Genomic DNA, 12,127 nt, shown 5'->3' with positions numbered 1-12,127 from the left:
AGTGACCCTGTAGGACAGAGTGGAATTGCCCCCATAGAGTTTCCAAGGCTGTAATCTTTACAGGCACAGACTGCCACATCTGTCTCCCAAAGAACAGCTGGTGGTTTCGAACCACCAACCTTTCAGATTGCAGCCGAGCGTTTAACCACCGCGTTGTTGTCTTGTTCAATCCAGTAATACTTGTTTAGTAAAATCAATGAAACTATTAATCTGCTGCAAAAATCAGACATCCAGTGGTCACCATAATTACGGACGTGTGATTTACTCTGCAGTTCGAATCTCCAACCTAGCAGTTAGCAGCCAAGCACCTAACCACTGTGCCACCGGGGATCCGTACAGACATTTCTAGTACCTGGCTTTTATTTCTAGGGGTATATTTCTTTAGTAGAAAAGGATTCGACAAGCCAAAGGAGTAAAGAATCAGTCTATATGATTGTCCTTTGGCCTTAGGTGGATGGAAAAAGATCAACAGCCCAAACGATGCCTCAGTCTACCTCTGGGTATATGTGGCTTGCAGATGTTCTGCTTCAGGTGTTTTTCTCTATCAATTCCACAGGTGGTTTGGAGATCTCACAATACCTTGCGGTACAGTGAATTACTTAATATAGCCCTTCTAGCCATGCATGGTCTTATAACTCCCACAAAATGATTGGGTGGGACTGTGCAAATAAGGTATTTGTGGCCCACCAAAGGGATTGGACAAACTGCTAATAATGTGAATAAGATATATGGAACTGTCTTAGGCTGGGTTCTCTAGAAAAGCAAAACCAGTAAAGTATATAAATATATATATAAAAAAAATAGAGAGAGATTTATATCAAGGAAGTGGCTTACACAGTTGTAAATGTTGTAATATCCCAAGTACATGGGTCAAGAAAGAGGCTTCTCCTGATTCACATAGCCAAAGGGGCTGGCAAACCCAAGATCAGCAGGCTGGGGAGCAGGGCTGTTGCTCAAGATTGACAAATCCCAGGATCAGCAGGCAAGATCTTAGGTAAGCTGCTGGCTCAAGTCCCAAGAACTGGAGGGCAGATGAACAGGAGCCAGCTGCAGGATCCAGAACGAGCAAAAGCCCCTGAGCCCTGCCTGAACATCTGCCTATGCTCAATGCAGGCCACACTTCCAAGGAAACTCCCCTTCAACTGATTGGCTACTCATAGCAGATCCCATCATGGGAGTGATCAAGTATCATATCTCAACAGGAAGTGATCACAACATTATATGACTGCCAAAACACTGAGAATCATGGCCCAACCAAGTTGACACACAATCTTAACCATCACAGGAACCCTAATGAGGGGATTGGTCAGTTTTGCCATCCCGGTAGCCATCCCAGAGGTGGAAAAGGGGGACCTCACTATTATCAAGAAAGAAAAGCCAGGAGTAGAGTGCATCCTTTTGACCTGGGGTCCCTCCACTGAGAACCTCCTAGACATAGGAGACAGAGAGAGAGCTGTAACACCAGAGACGATGTGAGACACTGAGAAGCAGTGGCAGAGAAACAGGGGCAGCAGGACCAGGAAACCATACCAGATGGTGTGGTGGGCTTCCTGGCCCAGGGAGAGAGAGCTGAGATCCTTTAAACAGGAGGTTTCCTGGTAGAGTGAGGTGCCTTTGGGTACTTACTGGCAGACCTGAAAAGCTTTGTGATACTTTACCAAGCAGGGCAGAGGCCAGGCCCGAGGGGGCTGAGGGCCGAGAGAGGAGACTTGTCCTGAGGAGGCCGAAAGGAGCCTGTCCTTAGGGGTCTGAGGGGAGCCTTGCACGGCTGAGAGGAGCTGAGTTATCCTGCACTGAAGAAGGGATACTTTGCCTACATGCTTCCTGATCCTGACGCCAAGTTGTAGCCTGTTGATCCTGATCCTGAATTCTAACCTATTACTTCCCTAATAAACCCATAATCATAAATATTGTCTGTGAGCTCTGTGTGGCCATTGCAACAAATTATCAAAACCAACAGAGAAGTAGAAAGTGCTGTGGGAGGGACAGCTGGTGTCAGAATTGGTAGAAAGGTTGGCGGGTGGAGGTATATGTCTGACCCCCACCTCATAGGAATCTGCCTTGGGCTGAATCATCAGCTTCTCCCCTCTTGTGAAGTTGGATGAGGAGGTTCTACGCCACCACACCATTTTTACACACCTCCTCCCCAATGAGGAGGAATGAGGAAGGTCCTCCTTCTAGTCTGTTCTTGTCTTTCCTTGAATCAGCAGAATGAGTTGTGCCCCATCTATAAGAGGCTCTTGTAATTTTTAATCAACAAAGACTGGTTTCAAAAGAGCCTGTGGCCCAGAGTTCTTAGTAATGAAGGCTATTGTATCAGTGTCAAGAGATTTTAAAAAATCGTGATTTATAGACTAGGTAAATTAGGGGATTATGTGCTTCATAGAAGGACTCTTTATTTCACTATTTTTCCCCGAGTTCTTAAAGTAGCAGCTTTCTGGACCTGTGGTTCTGAGTCCTAGCTGCACATTAGAATTGCCTGAGGAGCTTTAAAAAAAATTCAGATTCCCCAAGACTCACCTTCAGCAGTTTCAATTTAATTGAAACATTAAAAATATGATTAAATTCATTAAAGATGTGATACAATTCAATATAGAAGAGCTGTTTTGTAAATTGGGCACATCACAACAGTACAAACGACCCTAGAAATTATTCCTTTCCACAGAATTAGTTATCAAGTTCAAATTCCAAAGCTCTACTGTTTTATTTATTTAGCAAACGAGTATTAAATATGTATCAAATATGATCTAGGCATTGTGCCAGGCAGGTGTCCTGCTGTTTTGGAGTTCACCGTCAGATACATCCTGTCACGTGGTGAGCAAGCACTGGGAGGGTTGCCTCAACTCTGCTATGGGGTTGGGGAGGACTTCCCTGAATCATACCTTGACCCAGTTCTGAAGAATGAATAACAATCAGGAGAATAAGAGTAGGAATCATGTAGGGAAGATGAAAGGGTCTTCCACGCATGAGTTGGAGGCACAGAGCAGTGACGTGGCTTGCCCAGAGTCACACAGCTGATCCAAGGCAGTACCATGCCCACTGGGTAGTGCTCTTTCCATACTGTGCTCATCTGTGCGTCAGCCCTGTCTCACAGGCCTTCTAGGGGTTGTTGAGGCTCATGCCTCCTCAATCCTTTAGTTTACTTCTAGGGTAGGTATAAAAGGACACCATTGCTGGCTACTGTGATCTGGTCCTGGGCTACAGTGCCCCCAAGTTGTAGCACTGAGAGTTACCTGACTGTGGTACTTCTGATCACCTACTATAAATCCTGCCCCTCCAGGCCAAAGGCATCAGATCCCATTGCTAAGTCTCTGGCTCTTTAACAGCCACATGTGGGGAACCCTTTCCCAGCACCCTCAGGTGCCAGGATTACTGAGTTAATTGCAGGATATGATTTGATAATATTTTGATCCCTGCCCTGTACTCATGCTGATAATAGGCAAGCCATTTGGGAACCCTTGGAAGGCAGGCAGGGTTGAGGGATTTTGCATCGTGTTTGGACTGTCTTAGAAGGAATCCAGAGTGTTGGGGTCAGTTGGAGGGAAAGAGAATGTTCCCAAAGAGTCCTTGATTCCCCCAACCTGAAAAAGGGCTTCATTCTAATAAAGTTAAATATACACCTACCCTATGACATAGCAATCTCACACCTATGTATATACCTAAAATAAATGATTCCTTAGGTCCACAAGAAAGCATGCACAAGAATGTTCATGGCAGCTATGTTTGTATCAGCCAAATAGTGTAAACATCTCAGTGCCCATCAGCAGAAGAATGGATAAAGAATTTGGGTTTATCCAGCTAATGTGTGCTGTTTGATGAATGAGCTACTGATACATACACCAACATGGATAGATATCAAAACAGACACAAAAGAACATGATTCCATGTATATGAAGCTCAAGAACAAGCAAAAACTGTTGGGATAGAAATCAGAACAGTCCTTACTTCTTTTCAGACTGGAAAAGGGCACGGAAGAACTTTGGGGAATGATGGAACTGTGCCTATCTTGATCTGGATGGTGGATACATGGATATATTTAAAGTCATTGAGCTGTACTTTTAAAATTTGTATATGTTGCTCTATGTAACTTATACCTCCATAAAGTACTGTTGGCATTTAAAAAAAAAAAAAAAGGAGGAAGGAAACTCTTTGGAAAAAGAGAGGGGCAAAACCCCTGCCAAGGCCTTGAGGTGATCAAAATCTTCAGTGTCTTCCCCATGGAGGTGCAGAGATATGTTGTCAGTATAAGGAATAGTGTAGGGAAGGGACCTACCAATGTAGCAGTCTAAGCCCTCTCCTGGAGAGTTGATAGACCATGTGTCAAGGTCATACCTGGTGCTTAGTGCAGTGAATTCTATCCAGTGGGAATCCAATAAAGTATTGTTGCATTGAGTTGTTGTTTGAACACCTTTTGCCTGTGGGCCAACATTGCCCTTCTCCCACACACTTCCAGGGGAGGGTCATGAGTAGGAGTTGTCCTTTGCATATCTCCTCCAAGAATAGTCATCTCATGCCTTTTCATCTTTATCTTTTGCTCTCCAGGAACTTCAGAAATACGAGCAGTTCATCTTTGCAGATCATACCAATCTGATCCAAGTTGAAAATGTCTATGAGGAAATTTTACATCAGATTCTCCTTGATGAAACTCTGAAAGGTAAGGAAATTTTGCCTGGTGCTGGTGGCGGTCTGCTTCTGTAAAGATTATAGCCTTGGAAACCCTACGGGGCAGTTCTGCTCAGTCCAATAGGGTTATTAGTCGGAATCGACTCGGTGGTAACCGGAGAGGGAGAACTTTAGAGAGAGGGGAGTTCCCGTGAAATGGGACTCAGTCAGGCCAGCTGCATTTTATCAACAGATAAGAAAGGAGAGGAGGAAATTGACATTGGTGTGCTAGGGAGACAGGAGAAACTAGCACTGAGCATTCATGTTTTGGTACGCACTATGCTGGCCCTTTAGATATAATTTTCTCTTTTAATACAAATAATAGCTGTGAGATGGAAACTTGAAGCTTCATCTTTCAGATAAGGAAACTAAGGCTTAGAAAGATTAAGCCCTGGGTCACTCAGCAGGCAAGTGGTCCAGCTGAGTTTCAAATGAAGAGCTGTCTTCCTCCTGCTGTTACAGAGTGAACAAGGGCAAAAAGGCTCTTCATAGCTATGGCTCATGACCCCTCCCAGAGGTGATTCTGGTCACAGGGCTGACCAGCTGCTCTGTCAGCACATTCTTCACTCTACCCAGCAAGACAGAAAAGACAGGGCAATGACAAAGTACCCTGCGGGCCTTGTTAGGACTCTGGCACCCACTGTCCTGTGAGTCAGGCCTTGCTTGGAATAGGAAAACTTTGATAGGAACATCCTCAGTAGGGCCACCCCTCAAACTGTGGCCCTGAAACATATCTAGTCTCTGTGAGGAGGGTCTTGAGTATCACAGAAACCCGTCCACCAAGAAAATTGGCCAAGCACACAAGCCCCAGGTCACAGTAGCTACTCACAGAAGATCCAATGAGATAGGAATGTAAAGGTGTCTGCACAGAGGAAGGGCTCCATCGGGGCCACTGCCAGCCTGGACAGCACCTTTGGGTGAATTAGAAAAAGGTTCCCTTCCTCCATACACTTTACTGTCCTCTTTCAGAAAATTGTCACAATATACTGATTTTGTTAGGACATTCTACTACTAGCTACCAGAAACTTAGGAGACCAACTACACAAATCTGTGCTCTCTGTGACATGAATGGCACCCCCTTGGATGTGATAGTGTTGGGCTTCTACATCTGCACAGCCATAAACTGAGACCTGTGGCCAAAAATGTCAGCTGTGCTGTGATTGCTACTGTTAATGTCATTGCCCGTCCTGAGGCCTTGGAGGCTGAGCTAGTGTATATAGATCTTCATTAGGCTACAGGTCAACCAGTCTGCCTAGTCTGCCTACTCAGGACTGAGTAGCTCTCTACACATCCGGGACTGTCCCAGACACTGTGAGGAGACGCAGAGATGTTTAACCCCTGCCTCTGCCCTGGAGAAGTTTCAGTCAAACTGGAGGGCAATCTGGAGTCTCATGTGTTAGCAACTAGTAAAATGTGATGGGGGCTTCCATGAGCTACACAGATGATACTGTTCTAGACTGTGAGCTCCTTGAAAGCCAAGGCTATATTTTGTTCTTCTCTGCCCGTTGTTGTTATTGTGTGCGGCCGAGTTGATTTTAGCTCATAGCAACCCTGTAGAGCTGCCCTGTAGCAACCCTATAGGACAGAGTAGAACTACCCCATAGGGTTTCCTAGGCTGAAATCTTTATGGGAGCAGATTGCCAGGCCTTTTCTCCCTTGGAGCTGCTGGTGGTTTCAAACCACCGGCCTTTTTGTTAGCAGTGGAGTGCTTAACCATTTCGCCCCAGGGTTGGCTAGCCTATAGTAAACTAGTTGCCACCAAATTGACTCTGACTCATGGCAACGACATGTGTGTTAGAGTAGAACTCTGCTCCGTAGGGTTTTCAATGGCTGATTTTTTAGAAGTAGATTACCAGGCCTTTCTTCCAAGGCACCTCTGGCTGAACTCGAACCTCCAATCTTTTGGTTAGCTGCCAAGTGCATTAATTGTTTATACCACCTTGGGACTCCTAGCCCATAGTTATGCCCAGCAAATTTTTGTTGGCTGACTAAATGAATGAGTGACTAAATGAATGAATGCTACAGAGATTCAGTATTTGGAAAAAGTTTGCAGGCTTCAGTGGTCAGGGAATGCTTCAGGAAAGAGGGTAGGAATAAAATAAGACTGGAAATTGAGAAATAGCCAAAGAGGCTGAGAGAGGGGTTTGGGCCTCTGGAAAAAAATCTGATAATCCAAGCTGGCCACAGCAGAGTATTCATGTCATGTTTTGTTTTGTGGTCTCTCTTAGTGATCAAGGAAGCTGCTGTCCTGAAGAAACACAACTTATTTGAAGACAACATAACCTTGCCCAGTGAAAGTGTGTCCAGCTTAACTGATCTAAAAACCCCCGCAGGGTCAAACCAGGCCAGCCCTGCCAGGAGAGCCTCTACTGTCCTGCCAGGAGTTCCTGACAGTGAGCCCCTGGGTAACGAAGTGTTCCAGGAGCCAGAGGAAAAGCAGCAGCCTGGGGCCCCTAGTCCATTGGCTGAAGGGGAAAGCACATCTCTCCCTGTGTCCAGCCTTCCCTCAGCTGGAGATGGGCAGGTGGTGGTTTCAGTTATCGATGACTCTGTGAATCTAGTGGCTACAGAGGACAAGACAGGAACCTTGGGCAGTAATTCAGCAGAGCTGGAGTTTGGAGGGATTCCTGAGGAAGAAGACCCCACTCATGAAGAGCCAGAATCCGTCTCTGCCTCAGGCTCATTGAAAGAGCTCAGAAAATTGTTGACAGTCACAGTTGAAGTATCAGAGGAGTCTGCCATTGCGACTGAAAAAGATACAAATGAGGAGACCCTTTTGCCCCAAGAAGATGAAAAAGAAGAGGGAAAAACCCAAATCTATACAGAAGCCCCTGAGGCAGCTGCCTCTGATCGGGAAGAGGGTGAAGTCAGCGAGAGGGAGGCCCATCCTCCCTCCACAGAGCCTGGTGGGATGGAAGTGGGGAGCTTGCCAGAGGCAAGCAGCCCTGCCCCTCAGCCAGCCTGTGGAGGGCTCACCGAGGCGGCCAGCTGCCTAGGCCCCACAGGTGAGAAAGAGGAAGCTGGGGAGCTCCCTGAGGGGGAGCTCACAGGGAGGGCTTCCAGACTATTCCCCGAAGGAGGAGGGGCCCAGTGTACCCTGGAGGGTGAGGCCAGTGCACAAGAGCTCATTTTAAGTTCTGACCATGTCCACCCTAGTGAGAGCCAGGTTTCTGAAGAAACGGTGGAAGGGAAAATCAGCACGGGCCAGGGTGAGGCCAGCGTGGCTACAGAAGTGATTAAGGCTGCCGGTGTTCATGCGTGTCAGTGGGTGGTTGAAAATGCTCCAGAAACCAGTAGCCTGGGTACACACGAAAATGATGTGAAGGAGGGAGAAGGCTGTCAGGAGAGCTCCCCGGGGCAGCCCTCGGACGAGGAGTGAGGGGGACTATTTGGCAAAAGTCTTTCTTTGAACAAGGTCAGTCAAAAGGCTATAGGGGGTGCACTTAGGGATTACGTGCACGTTGTTACAAGAAGCATTTTATTAAGTATTTCCTTCATTTGTTTAGCGAAACCAAAGGAAAAACACACAGGGCGTGAGCACGGTAGCAAACCTTTGTGGGACTGAACTGTTCTACCATGAGTTATTGCTCTCACGTTTTAATAGGAATTACAAAGGAGTGTTTGGGGTTAGAGGCCAGCTGAGGGTGTCAGAGGGAGGGAATGGTGTTGAGAAGATGGAGAAACGGTAGGAGCATGGTTTTCAGTACACCCTGCACATGTCGGTGATAGTCTTCTAATGCACTTTGAGGCTTTCTAATTTTTTTGCAAGAATGCAAATGTATACTGTAAACCCAGCTTCACTGTCTACTATGCTGCTTTCACAGTCTCTTAAGGTCTCAGCCATTTATCCACGGTTAGGCTACAAGACAGGATAGGTCAGGCACGGACAACGCTTACGCCTGTTGTGTGTGGCGCCACAGAGCCAGTCAGGCCAGTAAATCTCAGAAGAAGCTGAGCTGAAACAAAGGAAGCTTATGGTCTGTGGAACTGTCTGGGCCTGTTATGATTCTGCTATCAATTTAAGAATTAATTGTGTTAATTAATTTTATCCATCTTTATTACTGAATCACCTTTTGGGGACATTCAGATGAGGCAAGAAAATTTCTTTGGCGTGTTTAAGCCTGAAAGCATTCCAAATCAGTCTTAGATTGTGTAGAGAAAAAGCTTAACTAGATGGTTGACCTTAAAGCCTACTAATTAAAGAAACATTATTTGAATAGCTACTATATGCCACATACTGTGTTAGGTATAGTTATTAAACAAAAACAGATACAGTGGATTGTCTAGTATACATTAAAAGACCCAAGGGAATTTAATCTAGAAGAAAATAAAATGCCAGTTTTCAAACCATGACACAGCTTTCTGTCTTTTCATTGAAATAATCCTGGCTTATTGCCAGAAAGTAACATGAATTAAGAAAAAAAAACAAGTCAAAGTATATTCCATCAAGTTCCAAAGATGTTAGCAAAAGTGCAAATCATTTGTTCAGTCACTGAGGGAGTTAATTGAGTCCCTGTTTTGTACCAGGCACTGGGGGTACAATGGTGAAAAGACTGTTCCTTGCTCCTGGAATTTACACTTCAGTGAAAATAGACACAAATCAGGCTTCTAAATGGATCCTGACCTATAACCATTAATGCTAAAAGTGCAACAGTCTTACCTGCAAAAGATTGAAACAATTTGTTCTATTGTCCCTTGGGAAAAAACAAAACAAAACAAAAAAAAACAAAAAACTGGACAAGTTTATTTTCTAAAAGCTTCCGTCCCAAGTACTGCATTTTGAAGTTTGCTTCCACAAGTTTTAATATTAGATCCCAACATTGTCCAAAGAGCTTGTCTTGATCATCACCAGCAATGAAGTTTATATCACTTCTTTAGAGAATTTGTCCCTTGGTTCAGGCCTTTGATGAGTAATGAAAAGATCTCCCCCTCCACACTGCCCATGAAGAATTTTTTAAGGGAGGAAAAATAATTAGTATCAGTATACTCTCCTACTGAGTTGTCTCAACTGTTCTTAACTGTAGTGTTTAGATTGTAAAGTCTACGAAGGATCTTCTCATGCAGACAGAAGGCAGAGGGCCCTGCAGTACCCAGTGCTTCCTCATATCCTTGCACTTACACGGAGAATTGAAATTTTCTTTACTTCCTGTTTCTCCCAGGAGCTCCTCTCTTCAAGGACAGAAACTAGGTTTTAGTCATATGTATTTCCCGCTAGAAACCGACAACCTGGAATAATGCCTTCCTTGAGTCACTTGAATGTCCTCAGTGCCTAGCACAGAATTGGCCAATGTCAGGCTGCTCAGGAAATAGGGAAATGAATGCAGCTGTGCTGGGGCTATTTAGGGCTTGGGGTCAGGCAGTGGCACAGTTTTAACTGGGCTTTTGGCCCTTGGTGAGACTTCCCTTAAACAAAGCCCAAGGGAAAGATGGCCAGGTGAGCAGATACACTGCCCAGTACAGCAAAGAGCCAAAGGAACAGTGCTCAGCCTGCCAAGGCCTACCTCCTCTCTGGTGGGATCTCAGCTAACGGGGAGGTCCCAGCCCACGCTGCCCCTACTCTGGAGCTTCCCAGCTTCCTCCCTTTGCTCACCTTAGGGCTTCTCGCACACCTAGGAAAGCGAAGAGATTTTTCCATCCCTGAAGAGAGTGTGGAGCCCTGGTGGTGCAGTGGTTACGCATTAAGACCTCAGCTGCTAACCAAAGGTCGGTGGTGCAAACTCACCACCTGGTTCACGGGAGAAAGATGTAATAGTCTGCGTCCGTAAAGATGACAGCCTTAGAAACCCTGTGGGGCAGTTCTACTCTGTCTTATAGGGTCGCAATGAGTTGGGATCCACAGCAGTGTAGTGGGGCTTAAGGTGTGCTTCACTGTATCGCGTGGCTGAGCCTTAGTGCCCTTCTTTATTCATCATGTAGGCCAGAGGGAGGCTGGGCATTAAGTGGGAGGAAGTACTTAAGAACACAGTTGACAGATTTTTATCTGTGTGTTTTACAAAAGACAAATTCACTAGAATAAGCAAGATGATGATTCCATTTAAAGACTGGCTAGAAAGTGAAAATACATTTAAAATATTATTTTTGCTTTTCATATTGCATGGACAAACTTTATATTACCAGGAGCTTGCTTTGCTTTTGATGTGGACTCATATTTGTTGTTTCAGAGGTTTCTAGGATGGGGCAGGTTTATTGAGAGGGCTTTCTGTCTCCTATGGGCAAATTCATTAGAGATGTATAAAACCCCAAGATGGAGTTTTTGGCAAAAACTCTAACTGTAAACTAGTTACATTACTGTTGACCTTTCACAAAGGAGAGTACTTTTCCTGAAAAAAATCAGTGTGTGATCTTCTCCTTTGAAGCTTGAGTGGAGACAGTACTGCCTTGCATTATGCACAGTAAACTCTTAGAAGAAAGTACACCGGAGCCCACAAGGATAAGATTCCCATGTGGCCAGATGCTTTAGGAAGAGGCTGAATGTGAACAACTGCAGGTCTTTAAGCCTGACCTTCTTATATTTTATGACAAAGATCCTCGACTCCGGTTTTATATGCCTTTGGATTGGAGTTAGTGATATCAAAGCGCTTCACAGTTCTCTCAGACAAAAGGGATTGTAATTCATTTTAAGAAGTGCCAAATGATACATGCTACATAGCAATTTTAATATGGGGGAGGGAAGAACATCCCCGAGCTAAGCAATAAGGTAGTTTTTCAGTAGGTAAAAAAGTTGGCGATGTGTGTCTTCTTACTTTACTGAAAACAAAAATGTTTGGGGCCTGCCTTCTGAAGTCTGCAACTTGGGGCGGGGGCGGGGAGGCTACACAGCCTGTAGATTGGTTTTGTTTTTTTTTCCCTGGTCACGATATAAAGCAAATAAACTTAAAACACTTTGTAACCACATATTTACTCTGTCAAGTGCCTATATTCCAATAAAATGTTCCTTCTTGATGACTTGTCCAGATGTCATACTTACTTGGAAATGGGATTGGTTTCATCTTTTAAGCAAATGCCATAGTTGAGCTGGGAAGAACAGGCCTCAGGGATAAAAAGGTGAGTCACTGTTACCACATTATGGAACTTTTACTCTTCTGTTGTCAGGAAGGCAGCTGCAGGGAAGCCACTTAACATCAAGTGTAATTATGCTTTGATAATGCATGTGCTTATTTCTCTAGGAATTGAATCAAGTCCATAATACAGCAATTGGCAACTACTCTTGATGCAATTAAACTGCTGTTCAAACTTAAATTTATATTTGGTGGGTAACATTGAGCAAAACATTCACCCTTTCCGTAATTATAAATAAAACAGGTTTTATTCACTAATACCCTCAGTTGCTCATTGTAAAATGGCAGTGTCAGAGGTCCTCTGACTTCAGGAGCAGGGAGGATAATCACCATCATCAGCCCAAAGCTGATTCCCATGAGGTGGTGCTCAGACGTACCCCCCACTCTCCAACCTTTTTACCAGTTCT

The 12,127-nt window shown here is 44.8% G+C and overlaps 1 protein-coding gene across 1 annotated transcript in view; it reads left to right on the top strand.

Annotated features, from left to right (window-relative positions):
* Nucleotides 1-11,607, top strand: part of NIBAN1 (niban apoptosis regulator 1) — a 166,328-nt gene extending 154,721 nt beyond the window's left edge. Inside the window, exons 13-14 of the mRNA XM_049868330.1 lie at nt 4,543-4,654; nt 6,891-11,607. Coding sequence (XP_049724287.1) covers nt 4,543-4,654; nt 6,891-8,041 — 1,263 coding nt within the window. The 3' untranslated portion in view covers nt 8,042-11,607. The remainder of the gene's footprint in view (nt 1-4,542; nt 4,655-6,890) is intronic.
* The last annotated feature ends 520 nt before the right edge of the window (nt 11,608-12,127 follow it).

The sequence above is a fragment of the Elephas maximus genome, chromosome 24 (assembly GCF_024166365.1).
Source record: "Elephas maximus indicus isolate mEleMax1 chromosome 24, mEleMax1 primary haplotype, whole genome shotgun sequence".
NCBI classification, from domain to species: domain Eukaryota; kingdom Metazoa; phylum Chordata; class Mammalia; order Proboscidea; family Elephantidae; genus Elephas; species Elephas maximus.
The sequence above is the reverse complement of the archived record's forward strand: the minus strand, read 5'-3'. Positions and strand labels throughout refer to the sequence as shown.